Consider the following 17,710-nt stretch of genomic DNA (forward strand, 5'->3'; position numbering starts at 1 on the left):
CTCTATATGTATGTTGTAAAATGATGTTACAGGAGTGTCATCGGAAGAATTCTGAGAAGGTTAGTGAAAAAATTAATATATTTTGGCGATGATTACGTTATCGCTCTCTTTGGCTTGAATCGATGCTCTGGTAACGTTTGCACATGTGGTATGCTAACTTATCGATTTATTGTGTTTTCGCTGTAAAACGCTTAGAAAATCTGAAATATTGTCTGAAATCACAAGATCTGTGTCTTTCCATTGCTATGCTTTGTCTATTTTTATGAAATGTTTTATGATGAGTAAATTGGTCATACACGTTGCTCTCTGTAGTAATTCTAGTCGAGTTGTGATGGTCGGTGCAATTGTAAACTGTGATTTCTACCTGAAATATGCACATTTTTCTAACAAAACCTATCCTATACCATAAATATGTTATCAGACTGTCATCTGATGAGGTTTTTTCTTGGTTAGTGGCTATCAATATCTTTATTTGGCCGAATTGGTGATAGCTAGTGGTGGAGAGAGAAAATGGTGGACAAAGAAAAATTGTGTATTTTGCTAACGTGGTTAGCTAATAGATTTACATATTGTGTCTTCCCTGTAAAACATTTTAAAAAACAGAAATGATGGGTTTATTCACAAGATCTGTATCTTTCATCTGGTGTCTTGGACTTGTGATTTAATGATATTTAGATGCTACTATCTACTTGTGAAGCTATGCTAGCTATGCTAATCAGTGTGTGGGGGGGGTGGGGGGTGATCCCGGACCCGGGGTAGAGGCTCGTGAAAGGTTAAAAACTAACTTGAATGCCATCTGCAAATACGAGCCTAGTCGGTTTAGCCACGGAAAAAGTCAGGAACCTTCCCGTTAGCCATGATTGGCTGAGATAATGGATGGGCTGGATATGCCAAGAGATGAGATCGGATTGGTCTGCCATGTAGCATGCTTCTGTCTATAACGTGAACTGCTCAGTATTTTCACATAGCATACATGGCTACATATGTATATAGCTACATGGCATACCAATCCGAACTTATCTCTTGGCAGCCCATCCATTATCTCAGCCAATCATGGCTTTCAATCATCTTTAAAAAAAAATTATAACGTTAGCAATGGACTGCTCTCAACAACATTGCTGCCTTGAATTCAGCAGACGCTATAGACAAAGATCATTGGGGGAAAGTTGTGATGGACTACTACTACTGTCACTGTGAACTGGAGTCACAATGATAATAGTCATTGACTCAAAGCAGCATTTCAAACGTTGCTTGTTAGGGGAGGTAGTTGTAGGAACGTTGGAATGGTTTAGTCGGCTTCCTCAATAGTTGGTCCAGATGATCCACCGCCTACAGGAGCGGCGAACACCAGCACCAGGGAATCCACCAGTCATGCCTTCGTTCATACCACCAGCACCGGGGAATCCACCAGTCATGCCTTCGGGCATACCTCCAGCACCGGGGACCACCAGCCATGCCTGGTGGTCATGCCATCAGGCATACCACCGGCCATGCCATCAGGCATACCACCTGTGGACAATACTTTTTTAATGGTTAGCTCAGAATAAGACCTTCCAATAGTTATTAATACATTTTTTATTTATTAACTTTTACTTATTGAGGGTAGCCCAAATGAGACCAGGGTCTCATTCCCAATGGTGCACTGAATACAAACATTTTCTCTCTAAATTCTATCTGGTCTTCTCTGAGTTCTATTTGGTCTTCTCTGGTGTTGTCTTAGTTCTATTTCGTCTTCTCTGAGTTCTATCTGGTGTTCTCTTAGTTCTATTTCGTCTTCTCTGAGTTCTATCTGGTCTTTTCTGAGTTCTATCGGGACTTCTCTAAATTCTATCTGGTCTTCTCTGAGTTCTATCTGGTCTCCTCTGAGTTCTATCTGGTCTTCTCTGAGTTCTATCTGGTCTTCTCTGAGTTCTATCTGGTCTTCTCTGAGTTCTATCTGGTCTTCTCTGAGTTCTATCTGGTCTTCTCTGAGTTCTATCTGGTCTTCTCTGAGTTCTATCTGGTCTTCTCTGAGTTCTATCTGGTCTTCTCTGAGTTCTATCTGGTCTTCTCTGAGTTCTTGTGGTTTTCTCTGAGTTCTATCTGGTCTTCTCTGAGTTCTATCTGGTCTTCTCTGAGTTCTATCGGGACTTCTCTAAATTCTATCTGGTCTTCTCTGAGTTCTATTTGGTCTTCTCTGAGTTCTATCTGGTCTTCTCTGAGTTCTATCTGGTCTTCTCTGAGTTCTATCTGGTCTTCTCTGAGTTCTATATGGTCTTCTCTGAGTTCTATCTGGTCTTCTCTGAGTTCTATCTGGTCTTCTCTGAGTTCTATTGCTCTGGTGTCATTCACTATATCAACAGATATGAGAACAAACCATAACAAGTCTAGTGACTATAAACCTGCACCTTGAGTGTCACAAATAGAACACTGTATATCATGTGTATTACAGAAACTCTAAATATGCTAAATAATGTGTTGATGTTGAATACGAGATTTAGGGAACTTACATTTCCCCATTGGGTTTGTGTTGTGGGAGGTACCTGTGAGGCTTGTCCCAAATGGCACCTAGTTCACTTTAGAGTGCACTAGAGCCCTGGTCAAAGTAGTGCACTAAGGTCCTGGTCAAAGTAGTCCTCTACGGCCCTGGTCAAAGTAGTGCACTAGGGACCTGGTCAAAGTAGTGCTCTAGGGCCCTGGTGAAAAGTATTGTAAAGGGAATAGGGTGCCATTTGTGACACATCCCACATGTGCTGATGTGTTTCAGACTGTCCTTTCTATTTAGATACCTGTCTCTTACCACAGGTGCTGATGTGTTTCAGACTGTCCTTCCTATTTAGATACCTGTCTCTTACCACGTGTGCTGATGTGTTTCAGACTGTCCTTCCTATTTAGATACCTGTCTCTTACCACATGTGCTGATGTGTTTCAGACTGTCCTTCCTATTTAGATACCTGTCTCTTACCACATGTGCTGATGTGTTTCAGACTGTCCTTCCTATTCAGATACCTGTCTCTTACCACATGTGCTGATGTGTTTCAGACTGTCCTTTCTATTTAGATACTTGTCTCTTACCACATGTGCTGATGTGTTTCAGACTGTCCTTCCTATTTCGATACCTGTCTCTTACCACATGTGCTGATGTGTTTCAGACTGTCCTTTCTATTTAGATACTTGTCTCTTACCACATGTGCTGATGTGTTTTAGACTGTCCTTCCTATTTAGATACCTGTCTCTTACCACAGGTGCTGATGTGTTTCAGACTGTCCTTCCTATTTAGATACCTGTCTCTTACCACATGTGCTGATGTGTTTCAGACAGTCCTTCCTATTTAGATACCTGTCTCTTACCACATGTGCTGATGTGTTTCAGACTGTCCTTCCTATTTAGATACCTGTCTCTTACCACATGTGCTGATGTGTTTCAGACTGTCCTTCCTATTTAGATACCTGTCTCTTACCACATGTGCTGATGTGTTTCAGACTGTCCTTCCTATTTAGATACCTGTCTCTTACCACATGTGCTGATGTGTTTCAGACAGTCCTTCCTATTTAGATACCTGTCTCTTACCACATGTGCTGATGTGTTTCAGACTGTCCTTTCTATTTAGATACCTGTCTCTTACCACATGTGCTGATGTGTTTCAGACTGTCCTTTCTATTTAGATACCTGTCTCTTACCAGATGTGCTGATGTGTTTCAGACTATCCTTCCTATTTAGATACCTGTCTCTTACCACATGTGCTGATATGTTTCAGACTGTCCTTCCTATTTAGATACCTGTCTCTTACCACAGGTGCTGATGTGTTTCAGACTGTCCTTCCTATTTAGATACCTGTCTCTTACCACATGTGCTGATGTGTTTCAGACTGTCCTTCCTATTTAGATACCTGTCTCTTACCACATGTGCTGATGTGTTTCAGACTGTCCTTCCTATTTAGATACCTGTCTCTTACCACAGGTGCTGATGTGTTTCAGACTGTCCTTCCTATTTAGATACCTGTCTCTTACCACATGTGCTGATGTGTTTCAGACTGTCCTTCCTATTTAGATACCTGTCTCTTACCACATGTGCTGATGTGTTTCAGACTGTCCTTCCTATTTAGATACCTGTCTCTTACCACATGTGTTGATGTGTTTCAGACTGTCCTTCCTATTTAGATACCTGTCTCTTACCACATGTGCTGATGTGTTTCAGACTGTCCTTCCTATTTAGATACCTGTCTCTTACCACAGGTGCTGATGTGTTTCAGACTGTCCTTCCTATTTAGATACCTGTCTCTTACCACATGTGCTGATGTGTTTCAGACTGTCCTTCCTATTTAGATACCTGTCTCTTACCACATGTGCTGATGTGTTTCAGACTGTCCTTCCTATTTAGGTACATGTCTCTTACCACATGTGCTGATGTGTTTCAGACTGTCCTTCCTATTTAGGTACATGTCTCTTACCACATGTGCTGATGTGTTTCAGACTGTCCTTCCTATTTAGATACCTGTCTCTTACCACAGGTGTATGAAATGTCTGCTTTGTTCTGCAGTCATCAACATGATGCACTGACTTCCCTCACGGTCCTTCTCATCACGAGGTGTGTTTTGATGGAATGACGTCCTTGTCATCACGAGGTGTGTTTTGATGGAATGACGTCTTTGTCATCACGAGCTGTGTTTTGATGGAATGACGTCCTTCTCATCACGAGGTGTGTTTTGATGGAATGACGTCCTTGTCATCACGAGGTGTGTTTTGATGGAATGACGTCCTTCTCATCACGAGGTGTGTTTTGATGGAATGACGTCCTTCTCAACAAGAGGTGTGTTTTGATGGAATGACGTCCTTCTCATCACGAGGTGTGTTTTGATGGAATGACGTCCTTCTCAACACGAGGTGTGTTTTGATGGAATGAGGTCCTTCTCATCACGAGGTGTGTTTTGATGGAATGACGTCCTTCTCACCACGAGGTGTGTTTCTAATGTAATTTCCAGTAAAAGGTGTGACAACGTAGCCTGTGTACCCGGATCCTATTTCTTTGTGTGTAACAGTCAGTTTAGCTTACGAAACATTTGCTTAGTAACCGGACACCAATGTGATCTGTTGGACAAAACGTGATCTGTGATAGAGTTACTAAATTGACACAACCCTTGTGATGAGGATATATGTGAGGGTTTTTAAATCAGGATAAATCCTCTTATCTGTTCGAGCTCATTAATGATAGAATGTTCATATGTGACCCGATTCAAGAAGCTAGCTACCACACTGCTTGTTTGGCAGAAATGCCTTTAAAAACAAACTTGAATGTCTGCAAATAAGAGCCTAGTCGGTTTAGCCACGGAAAAAGTCAGGAACCTTCCCGCTAGCCATGATCGGCTGAGATAATGGCTGTGCTGGATATGCCGAGAGATGAGTTCGGATTGGTCTGCCATGTAGCTGGCTTCTGTCTATAATGTGAACTGCTCAGTATGTGAAAATACTGAGCAGCTTTTTAAAAAGATATAACGTTAGCAATGGACTGCTCTCAACAACATTGCTGCCTTGAATTCAGCAGACGCTATAGACAAAGATCAGTGGGGACTAGTTGTGATGGACTACTCCTACGCTCAGTGTGAACTGGAGTGACTTGACACGGGTTGTGATAAGAGTCACAATGATAATAGTCATTGACTCAAAGCAGCATTCCAAACGTTGCTCCACCAGTCATGCCTTCGTTCATACCACCAGCATCCTGGTACAACTTGGTGATGATTGGGTTGCACACAATGTATAAATTGATGGTTCAGATTACAGGATGCCATATTTTTCCATATTCTGTTCCAGTTAAAGGGTTGTTCAGATTCAATTAGATCTGTGGACCATACTCTTTGAATGGTTAGCTCAGAATAAGACCTGTCACGATCGTCGTAACTTGGAAGAGAGGACCAAGGCGCAGCGTGATAGAAATACATCTTCTTTTATTATGAAGACGAAAAACAAACACTATACAAACTACTACAAAAACAACAAACGATCGTGAAGCTATAACAAACAATAAGTGCAGACACTGGCAACTTACACATAGACAATTACCCACAACAGCCCAATGCCTATGGCTGCCTTAAATATGGCTCCCAATCAGAGACAAATGAATGACAGCTGTCTCTGATTGAGAACCATTCAGGCAACCATAGACATACCTAGATACCTACACTCAACACAAACCCATACACTCTAACAAAACCCCCTAGACACTACAACCACCCAAGACAAGACAAAAACACAAACTTCCCCCCTGTCACACCCTGACCTAACTAAAATATTACAGAAAATAAAGATAACTAAGGCCAGGGCGTGACAAGACCTTCCAATAGTTGTTTATACATTTTTTATTTATTAACTTTTACTTATTGAGGGTAGCCCAGTTGAGACCAGGGTCTCATTCCCAATGGTGCACTGAATACAAACATTTTCTCCCAAATAGGAAGAAAAATTACCATGACAAATAGAACGAGGAGAATAAAAATAAGGAACAACCTCAACACCACAATTTCACCATACAAACCACCACAATCAATCAAAAGAACTGCAATCCGCCTCCTGCGATAAAGCCCTTTATCGCAGTGCTAGGGGTGTCGCTACAGACCCGGGTTCGATCCCAGGCTGTATCACAACTGGCTGTGATCGGGAGTCCCCATAGGGCGGCACACAATAGGCCGGCATCATCCGGGTGAGGTGAGGGTTTGGCCGGGGGGCTTTACTTGGCTCATCACGCTCTAGCGACTCCTTGTGGCGGGTCAGGCGCCTACAGGCTGACCCCGGTCGTCAGTTGAATAATGTTTCCTTCGACACGTTGGTGAGGCTGGCTTCCGGGTTAAGCGGGTGGGTGTTAAGAAGCGCGGTTTGGTGCGTCATGTTTCAGAGGGCGCATGACTCGACCTTCGCCTCCCGAGCCCATTGGGGAGGTGCAGCGATGAGACAAGATCGTAGTTGTGGAGAAAAAAGGGGTAAAATACAACCTTCATTGAAATAATTCAACACCAGAGTCCTAACCTGCACTAGAGGCTCCAGGGAAACAAGATGCAAGGAATGTTGTAGGTTATTCCAACAATGGGGGCAATAAAACTAAAGGAGGATTTACCTAAATTGGTGGAGACCAGAGGGACCTCAAGAGTTAATTAATCTGACGAGCGGCTTTGGTGGCTCCTTCCTTCATACATTATTAACACAGTAGGTACGTTGGAAGCTGCTGTAGTAGAGCTTTGTAAACAAAAAGGGAGGAATGAAGAGATCTACGGGACTTTAATGTGGGCCAGCCAACCTTTTAATACAGGATGTAGTGGTGAGTATTAAACCTGTCACCTGTGAAGGGCACTATAGTAGACTGCAGCCAAAGGTTTAAGAGTAGTGGCTGCTCCAATCTGATAAATGGTGTCACCATAGTCAAGAACTGTCAGGAAAGTTGACTGTATAATCTGCTATTAGGGAGAGGCAAGATCTAGTCTTAAAACATAATCCCACTTTGCATACAGATGAATATTAAAAGTTTTAACAGATAAACCAATATTATTTATATTAGTAGTAAAGAGAACAGGTTCCAGTAGCAGGAAACTGGACATGACACCATCAGAAATCACACATTGAGTCCTGTCTGACAGATCATTCTCAAACCACTTTCAACAAGCCTGATTCAGGATTATTTCAGTCAACCTTTAAATGAGTGTGATGGTCAACAGTGTCCAAGTCTTTATCATGTTTCTGATCAAAGTAGTTGAACATCTAAAACAAGTGTAGCAGCTGAACCTGCTCTGTCCAGGTCTAACACCTGACTGGTTCACATTAAGAATAGATGGGATTCTAACACCTGATTGGTTCACATTAAGAATAGAGTGGGATTCTAACACCTGATTGGTTCACATTAAGAATATAGTGGGATTCTAACACCTGATTGGTTCACATTAAGAATAGAGTGAGAAGTTTAAACAGTTCTTAGTTGACAGTTGGCCAGGGATTCTAGAACTTTGGAAAGGTAAGATAATTGGCAAATTGTACGGTAGTTATCTAAGTCAGAAGGATCTCCTCCTTTATGTAGTGGGAGGACATGTCCTGCTTTACAGTTCTTAAGGACATCACCAGAAACAACTATCAAGTTATAATATATAGTTCAATGGTTCTGTGATCAGTGGTGCAGAGTAAGAAGGATTATGTGAATCAGCTATGGATATATATATATTTACACTCTTTATCATAGCACATAGTACATCATAGACATCAAATGGGGAAATGAAGATAGAGTCTGTGAGTCTGTTAGTGCATCGTTCTCTACAAGGTAATGTGACTAGAGGACTATAGTAGAATGATATGCATTTTCAGAGTTTATCCTTTCTAATAATTGTCCAGCTGAAGCTAAATGGTTATTAAAGTACCACACATGTAAATGTATTCTAGTATGGGACCAGAGGCTGTGAAACCCTGTTGGGACAACAAGGGAAAGGGGGATACTAGTCAGTTGTACAAATGAAATGTGTCTTCCACATTTAACCCTTCAGAATCAGAGCAGTGCAGAGGGCTGCCTTAATCAACAGCCACATCTTCAGCACCTGGGGAACAGTGGGTTAACTGCCTTGTTCACGAGCAGAACAACACATTTATACCTTGTATGCTCAGGGATTTGATCCAGTAACCTTCCAGTTACTGGCCCAATGCTCTAATGTCTTGGCTATCTGCCACCCCCAAGGGGGAGGAGTTTTTTAAAATGTTTTACCACTTTACAGAAGTTAGCATATATAGCACGTATGTTATAGAGATCAGTCCTTTCAGGAGCCCAGATCATTTATTTATAAATCCCATCATTGAATGGTTTGGTAGTTGGGTTTCCCAAGGGACTCCATAGGCTAACATAGCTGACCTAAATTGTAAATATAAACAAAAAGAGTTGCCTGGTAATGTGTATGTATCTGGTAATGTGTATGTATCTGGTAATGTATATGTATCTGATAATGTGTATGTACCTGGTAATGTATATGTATCTGGTAATGTGTATGTATCTGGTAATGTATATGTATCTGATAATGTATATGTATCTGGTAATGTGTATGTATCTGGTAATGTGTATGTATCTGGTAATGTGTATGTACCTGATAATGTGTATGTATCTGGTAATGTGTATGTATCTGGTAATGTATATGTATCTGGTAATGTGTATGTATCTGGTAATGTGTATGTATCTGGTAATGTGTATGTATCTGGTAATGTATATGTATCTGGTAATGTGTATGTATCTGGTAATGTGTATGTATCTGGTAATGTGTATGTATCTGGTAATGTGTATGTATCTGGTAATGTGTATGTATCTGGTAATGTGTATGTATCTGGTAATGTGTATGTATCTGGTAATGTGTATGTATCTGGTAATGTGTATGTATCTGGTAATGTATATGTATCTGGTAATGTGTATGTATCTGGTAATGTGTATGTATCCGGTAATGTATATGTATCCGGTAATGTATATGTATCTGGTAATGTGTATGTATCTGGTAATGTGTATGTATCTGGTAATGTGTATGTATCTGGTAATGTGTATGTATCTGGTAATGTGTATGTATCTGGTAATGTATATGTATCTGGTAATGTGTATGTATCTGGTAATGTGTATGTACCTGGTAATGTGTATGTACCTGGTAATGTGTATGTATCCGGTAATGTATATGTATCCGGTAATGTATATGTATCTGGTAATGTGTATGTATCTGGTAATGTATATGTATCTGGTAATGTGTATGTGTCTGGTAATGTGTATGTATCTGGTAATGTGTATGTACCTGATAATGTGTATGTATCTGGTAATGGGTATGTACCTGGTAATGTATATGTACCTGGTAATGTGTATGTATCTGGTAATGTGTATGTATCTGGTAATGTGTATGTATCTGGTAATGTGTATGTACCTGATAATGTGTATGTATCTGGTAATGTGTATGTACCTGGTAATGTGTATGTACCTGGTAATGTGTATGTACCTGGTAATGTGTATGTATCTGGTAATGTGTATGTATCTGGTAATGTGTATGTACCTGGTAATGTGTATGTATCTTACAAATCTTGGCATGTTCTCAAACCATTACTGTCCACGATATCGGCATGGTTACGGATTCCACATGTGGACCATTGGGGAGATGCAAATGGCCGCCCTCCAGATAACAAGGCATTAGTGTGAAATAATAGCCAACATCTGATCTGAGGCTTTTGACCATTCTTTGTTCTTAATCATTGTTGGGGAAAAATGGGATCCAGATCAGATGTTTGGTACTATATTTATTAAATAGTATATGAATCCTATCAATTAGCTTAATTTCTCAGAGATCAAATTATATTTATATTATATAACACCATAATGAATCTTAATTTCAAAACAATCTGAGATGGTGGATGTGGAAATCTTACTTCTTCTGGTCTTTTGAGTTGGAACTATCTGATTTGAAATAGGTGCCCATGCATTCATAACCTTTAACAGCGGCTAATGTAGCCCCTGCTGTTAACGACCATGGAGAGCTGAACATGGCTCCCAACCCCAATGCAGCCGTACTGGCAAGTGCTGACCACTTGCAGTCATTCAATTTCTCTTCTCTTCTTCTTATTTCTTCCTCCTCCTGCATCCTATGGTAGAGAAATTACAAGATTATGTTTTAATACTGTTTATGCATCGAATAAGGTTCCTTAGTACTGTCTCATCTGTGTCTGTGGGACTGAGTTGAGCTTCTGAAGCTTGGGCTGGCAATTGATTTGGTGATAAAACCTCAAGACTGCATTCCATTCCATGATTAGTGTATGTGCGCCTGTCTACCGGTGCCTGGCAGACCCTCCCTCCAGTTTATTTCTCCAACATGGCAGATTCATTCTGGACTTCATCATTTGAGGGAAGGACCTAGTGTCTATGTTACATTAGTATTTATGTATAAACAAGCAGTAAATGACCTAGAGACAGAAACCTGGTGCAATGTAAATCTTGTTGTCTGTTACTTGATATCACAATGTAACTTTTTTATAATTCTACACATCTGTTGACTGTCATGCACATCCAGGAGGATGGACTTCGCTATAAAGTATTGTAGCTCAATTCTGCTCGTGGATCAGAGTCTGCGGTCGACCAGCTTCATTATTGCAATAATTAAACAATATAAAAAAGATAATTATTTGAAGAAATTAAAGTCTCTCTCACCTGATTAGAATTTCCTCCACAGTCCTCTCTCTCTCTCTCTCTCTCTTGTTCTCTTCCTGCCTCCTCCTCTTCAGCTTTTCTTCTTCGATCTTCCTCTGGGCCTCCTGGTACATCTCAGTGATGTAGTGTTTCCCTCCATTGTCCTCCACCATCTCATCGATCTTCTCCAGCAGCTCTCTAACCTGAGTGTTGTCTTTTCTCTTGTCATTGATTAGGGAGTGATATCTGCCCCCACAGATATTGATGAGTTTCCGTAGCTCTGGGCTCTCGGCCAGAAACCCTTTGACTGATTTACCCTCCAGTTGATCTCCATGTGTGAACAGCAAGATGGTGTACATAGAGGCTTCTTCTCCAAAGTTCTTCTGGATCCACTTCACAGTGTTCTGCTCCTCCTCTGTGAACCTCACACCCAGTCTGATCACCAGCAGGAAGGCGTGGGGTCCTGGGACTGACATTTCTATACACCTGACTATTTCACTTTCCATCTCTTCTTTAGACAGTGTTGTGTCATAGAGCCCCGGGGTGTCGATGACATCAATCTTCCTCCCATTCACCACTCCACTCTGTTTCTCACTCTGTACAGTCACAGACACTGGAGATGACTTTGCTGTAAATGCATCTCCTTCCAGAATGCTGTTTCCTGTTGTACTCTTCCCTGATCCAGTCTTACCCACCAGAACAATCCTCAGGTCAGAGGGCTGCTCTGAATCTGTGAAAACAGACAAGAAGTGCTTGAGTTGATAGTGTCTTGATAAAAGGCTAATGTGTGTGTCTGTGTCTTTCATGGTTGAGGGTTGATGAGACATGAACTGTTTCTCTTCTAGTCAAATAATCAAATAACATTCAGCTTTTACACCCATATATACCCCACAAGACATGCCACCAGAGGTCTCTTCACAGTCCCCAAATCCAAAAGGATTTTTTATTTATTTAACGTTTTTTTAACTAGACAAGTCAGTTAAGAACAAATTCGTATTTACAATGACGGCCTACCGGGGAACAGTAAATTAGCTGCCTTGTTCAGGGGCAGAATGACAGATTTGGACCTTGTCAGCTCGGGGATTCGATCCAGCAACCATTTGGTTACTGGCCAAACGCTCTAAACACTAGGCTGCCTGCCGCCCCTAATAAATAAATAAAAGATTAAGCAACTTCTCATTGAATGGCAGGAACACAATCACAATCATAATTATTTTTATTGTATTGTATTATTATTATTATATCTATTTATACATGTATTTGTGTGACTGTCCTTGTCTATCAGTGTTTAGTTACTTGTCATGTTTTGTGATTTCTGTTGACCCCAGGAAAATAATCTGCTGCCTCTGGGAAAGATAATGTGATCCAAACAAACAAACAAACATCAAGTGTGTGTGTATGTGTGTGTGTGTGTGTGTGTGTGTGTGTGTGTGTGTGTGTGTGTGTGTGTGTGTGTGTGTGTGTGTGTGTGTGTGTGTGTGTGTGTGTGTGTGTGTGTGTGTGTGTACTGTACCTTGGCATTCACCAGTGAAGTCTTGCAGACAGAGTGTCAACAGGAACAGAATCCTCAGAGTCCTTCCTCTTCCTCGTGCCATTACTACAACTGCAGCCAATCAAAAACATGGAAACAGACAATGACCTCATTACAAAATAAAAAGTCCACATTTCTTCGGTGACTCATGCAGTGTTCTGCAAAGTTCCAACGTTTATAGATGAGGGTGAACTAAATTATAATTTTCTCAGCTATTTGACTTTCAAACAATAAAAACGATTAAACTATAAACTATAAAAAGAGTGATGATATGTGGTATAACTGTGGATAAACACAATACATTCCTTAACAAAGTAGCCTACATCAGGTGAACATAACGTACTCACATGCGTATCAAATGACATTCTAAACATGGTTATTATTCTACCGTTGCCTGGCTGCAGCTGTTAAAACCAGATAGACCAGTTAGAGGTGAACACAAACAACGTGTAAATCAGGAGGTGTCTGAACACAAAGTACGTGTTCCTCTGTTCCTCTGCTCAGACGTTGCCGACACCAGATCTTACTACGCCTGGATAGGTATTTTACATATCAGCTAACCACATCATGTGTTTCAGCAATCTGTCAGTTAACCAATGGTTGATGAACGCAACGTATAACTCTCGATCTGCCTCTGCTAATGTTGCAAGGCCAATGCAGCGTTTCATTGGAAATGAATGTAATTCTGGTGTACCAAAATGCAACGACGCTGTCGGTGTGTTCGAAGCATTAGTCAGTACTGACAAAAACCTGCAGGTGTGTCCCTCACAGCAACAACCTGCTATAAGATGGCTGTTGACCCAAGATCGCCCCCCTTGAACAAGATACAGTATACTGCACTATCTCTGCACTAAACAAGATACAGTCTACTGCACTATCTCTGCACTAAACAAGGTCAATGTTTCAGGTAAAAGTTTAACCATGTTTCTCCTTTCACTGTTCTACAATATTAAAACGTGTATAAATACAAACCTACTGTATAGCAGAATGTATAAATACAAACCTACTGTATAGCAGAATGTATAAATACAAACCTACTGTATAGCAGAATGTATAAATACAAACCTACTGTATAGCAGAATGTATAAATACAAACCTACTGTATAGCAGAATGTATAAATACAACCTACTGTATAGCAGAATGTATAAATACAAACCTACTGTATAGCAGAATGTATAAATACAAACCTACTGTATAGCAGAATGTATAAATACAAACCTACTGTATAGCAGAATGTATAAATACAAACCTACTGTATAGCAGAATGTATAAATACAAACCTACTGTATAGCAGAATGTATAAATACAAACCTACTGTATAGCAGAATGTATAAATACAAACCTACTGTACTGTCTACTTTCACTGTTCTATAATTTTAAAACATGTGTATGAATACACACATATAGCAGAATGTGATTGCTAACAGCTACATGATTTGTTTTGACATTTTGATGATAAGTAATGCAATCATATGATTATTTATGCATAAATGTTAACAGACCTGGTATCAATAAAATGTCTACTTAATATTGCGCTACAGTTATTCAAATACTGTAGAGTAGATTGTTGTACAACATTTAATTAGTAAGGTAGTTAAGTTGAATACTCACTTTTAGTGTGGTTGCACGGATCTGTATAGTGTTGTCTGCTGTTGTCACAGAGAGCTGAAGCAGTGGTCCTGCTGGTTTTGCATAGCCAGGTGACCCAGGTGGGTGGAGATTTACCTCAACGACCAATGGAATGGTCTAAAACTAATGCGACACTAAAGCGCCCAATGTGCTGCACCTTACATTCTGTTAAGTTTCATTTTCCCAGCAACTAGTCATTTCTAGCCAATGAGAGAGTGTTGCTAGGCAAACATTATTCTACTCTTGACAGGTAGGATCTGAATTCTGATTGGGTGTCGCTTTTTAAACTTTGCTGCTTGCCAGAATCCGAAGATAGGCCACATCTTTGGGTAAAATGAAAAACATAGACGTCTCCTTCTGGGAGAAAAAGGTTACAAATTAAATAACAAATTAAACTACATTTTCAAATATAATGTTATACTTGTCTAACCTGGTCCCAGATCTGTTTGTTCTCCTTCCAACTCCATAGATTACCACAGTATGAGTCATAATCCCCATAAAACTCAGCTGTCAAACACGGAAATGGTTCCAATCGTTTTTTCACCATTCTTTTTTCACATAGAGGATTATAGAAACACTTAAAATGGTAACACTATACTTTACACCTAGCATCATAACATGTTATGACACGGTCATAATCATGTCATGTCATAATATGGTCATAACACTGTCATGACATATATTTAGACCCGTTTGTAACATATATTGCATCCTTTTAAGGCTGGTTATGACACCTACATAAGACTTAAAACCCACAGAACCGACCACTGTAGTTATTTTATGGTTAGCTATGACACCTACATAAGAGTATGTTGAAAACACATGACTGTTTTCTCTCAGCCTCATGACAAAATGTTTAATGGGTGGGTCTAATCCTGATTGCTGATTTATTAAAACCAATTCCACGTGTTACCACCTGCTAAATCTGTGACATTACTTTTTACCCTGTTCCATCTGACTTTTTTTCATTGCCTGCCATCATTCCTTTGTCTTCAGAAAAGCAAATGGAACGGGAGCTACCTCTCATGTGAATGCGCGTGACCAGCTCGTGGCTGCTGGCAGACCTCTGACTCATTCCCCTCTCATTCGGCCCCACTTCACAGTAGAAGCCTCAGGCAAGGTTCTAAAGACGGTTGACATCTAGTGGAAGCCTTAGGAAGTGAAACATGACCCATATTCCACTGTGTATTCGATAGGCGATGAGTTGAAAACCTACAAACCTCAGATTTCCCACTTTCTGGTTGGATTTTTTTCAGGTTTCTGCCGGCCATATGAGTTCTGTTATACTCACAGACATCATTCAAACAGTTTTAGAAACTTCAGAGTGTTTTCTATCCAATGCTAATAATACTATGTTATATATTAGCAACTGGGACTGAGGAGCAGGCAGTTTACTCTGGGCACCTTATTCATCCAAGCTACTCAATACCGCCCCCTTGTCACCAAGAAGTTAACCAGGTGTGCATAATAACATGCTGCTTATCTCTCAAACACTACAACTGTTGTTTGGGTGGAGAAAATAAAAAACCCTATTACGTATTCCTGCGCATGTCTCCAATCTTTAGACAACGTGACAGAATAACCAACCCATCTAATGGAGACAGCGGGAAAGGCCGAGCTGGAGACCATCGCAGGGACAGTCCAGCATCACGAGGACTGTCTATCCAGACTCGGCAGTTCCATGGACAGCGTGCTGGCAACCATCCTACGTCGTGAAGGGGTGTGCAGTGCCTCCAGTCTCCAGCACCGGTTCCGGCACCAGCCCCCACACCACGACCTGCCTCCGTCCCATCTGAGCCGGCCTGCTGAATACCCCTGTCCCTCTCTGAGCGCTTTGACGGCACGCCAGCGAGATGCAAGGGATTCCTTCTGCAATGCGACCTGTACCTCACTCGCTACGACGAGGCTGTCTCCAGGAGAGACAGGGTTGCCACCGTCATCTCGGCACTGACCGGATGAGCCCTAAACTGGTCTGGGAAATGGGAGGACCCGAGGTCGAGTCCTACGAGTACTTCATCCTCCTCTTCTACTCGGTGTTTGATCATGTTGTGGAGAGCCAAGAGGGGGATGAGCGCCTACTCCGACTACACCAGGAATCTAGGACTGCCTCAGTGTTTGCCCTGGAGTTCCTGACCATCGCGGCCTCCATCGGATGGAATGAGTCGGCTCTGGTCACCATGTTCCGCAGCGGACTGCAGGAGGAGGTACAGATTGAATTAGCCTGCTCTGATGACAACGTGGCACTCGACCAGCTCAACAGCATGGCGATTCATTTGGACAACCTCCTGCGGTCCCGACGAAGACATGCGCAGAATCCGGAGCTTATGGCTACATCTGCTGGGCTCTGCATGTTTGCCCGAAGCAGAGCGTAGGAGAAGGAGGAGGAATCTGGACCTCGGCTCCTATTGTGGAGAAAGGGGTCATTTCTCCCCGAACTGCCATCTATCCACAAATAGGCGAGGAGGTGACAAGCCAGGGAATTCTCCTGCACCAACCCAGGAGTGTCAGTGGAGGTGTCTGGCTGTGTCTGTCAACACCAACATGGTGGAATGTCCAGACCACGCCCCTCAAGTGGAGTTACCGGAGGAATACTAGGTACTAGGTTTTCTCTAAGACCCAGGCTACACGCCTGCCTCCTCATCAACCCTGGGACTGTGCCATTGACCTGCTGTCTGATGCAGCCCTCCGGAGTGGACACATCTATCCCCTCTCCTATGCGGTGACCGAGGCAATGGAGACCTACGTACAGGAGAGCCTCCACCAGAATTTTATCCGCCCCTCTACGTCACCAGCCTCCTCAAGCTTATTTTTTGTTAAAAAGAAAGATGAGTGACTGCGCCCCTGCAGTGATTATCGAACTCTGAATAATGTCACCATCAAGTTCAGCTATCCTTTACCCCTCATCCCAAACATCATCAAACAAATGCACGGTGCGCAGTACTTCACGAAACTGGACTTGAGGAGCGCCTACAATCTGGTGCACATTCGTTCAGGTGATGAATGTAAAACATCCTTTTCCACAACCACGGGCCATTACTAGTATCCCGTGATGCCTTTTGGCCTGTCTAATGCTCCTTCAGTCTTCCAGGCCTTTCTCAACAACGTTTTTCGGGACATGCTGGGTCTAGTTAGTCAGGTCTGTGCTGGGATGACTGTTGGAGTATGATCTATATGTTAAACAAGAGAAGTGTTTGTTTTTCCAGCAGTACGGGTCCTTTTTGGGCTACCTCATATCCACTGAGGGAGTGGAGATGGAGGAGCAATGGGTCGGCGTAGTTAGGTCATGGCCCATCCCCAACTCCGTGAAAGCATTCCAGCAATTCCTGGATTTCGCCAACTATTTCAGGAGTTTCATCCAGGGCTTCAGCACGGCAGTTGCGCCTCTTACCCCCCTGCTGAAAGGAGGT

At 41.8% G+C, this 17,710-nt stretch overlaps 2 protein-coding genes across 2 annotated transcripts; both read right to left on the bottom strand.

The window, feature by feature from the left end:
- Positions 1-5,942: 5,942 nt before the first annotated feature.
- On the bottom strand, positions 5,943-10,053 carry LOC139568275 (uncharacterized). The gene is made up of 2 exons (XM_071390024.1): positions 7,810-10,053; positions 5,943-7,770 (listed from the first exon to the last, which is right to left on the bottom strand). The coding sequence occupies exon 1, from the start codon at positions 10,051-10,053 to the stop codon at positions 8,854-8,856; it is 1,200 nt and encodes a 399-aa protein (XP_071246125.1). The 3' UTR covers positions 5,943-7,770; positions 7,810-8,853.
- Positions 10,044-14,385, bottom strand: LOC139568277 (GTPase IMAP family member 7-like). Its single transcript, XM_071390028.1, has 4 exons — positions 14,286-14,385; positions 12,656-12,745; positions 11,164-11,872; positions 10,044-10,601 (listed from the first exon to the last, which is right to left on the bottom strand). Exons 2-4 carry the CDS (start codon positions 12,735-12,737, stop codon positions 10,385-10,387), a joined length of 1,008 nt encoding a protein of 335 aa, XP_071246129.1. The 5' UTR covers positions 12,738-12,745; positions 14,286-14,385; the 3' UTR covers positions 10,044-10,384.
- Between the last annotated feature and the right edge of the window lie 3,325 nt (positions 14,386-17,710).

Source organism: Salvelinus alpinus, chromosome 2 (genome assembly GCF_045679555.1).
Source record: "Salvelinus alpinus chromosome 2, SLU_Salpinus.1, whole genome shotgun sequence".
Taxonomy (NCBI): domain Eukaryota; kingdom Metazoa; phylum Chordata; class Actinopteri; order Salmoniformes; family Salmonidae; genus Salvelinus; species Salvelinus alpinus.

Excerpts from the sequence above, each read along its gene's own strand:
- LOC139568275 (XM_071390024.1), bottom strand. The coding sequence starts at position 10,053 with ATGCCAAGATTTGTAAGATACATACACATTACCAGGTACATACACATT.
- LOC139568277 (XM_071390028.1), bottom strand. The coding sequence starts at position 12,737 with ATGGCACGAGGAAGAGGAAGGACTCTGAGGATTCTGTTCCTGTTGACA. Across the intron at positions 11,873-12,655 it reads CTTCACTGGTGAATGCCAAG|ATTCAGAGCAGCCCTCTGAC; the intron begins GTACAGTACACA and ends CTGTTTTCACAG. Across the intron at positions 10,602-11,163 it reads GTGGAGGAAATTCTAATCAG|GATGCAGGAGGAGGAAGAAA; the intron begins GTGAGAGAGACT and ends TCTCTACCATAG.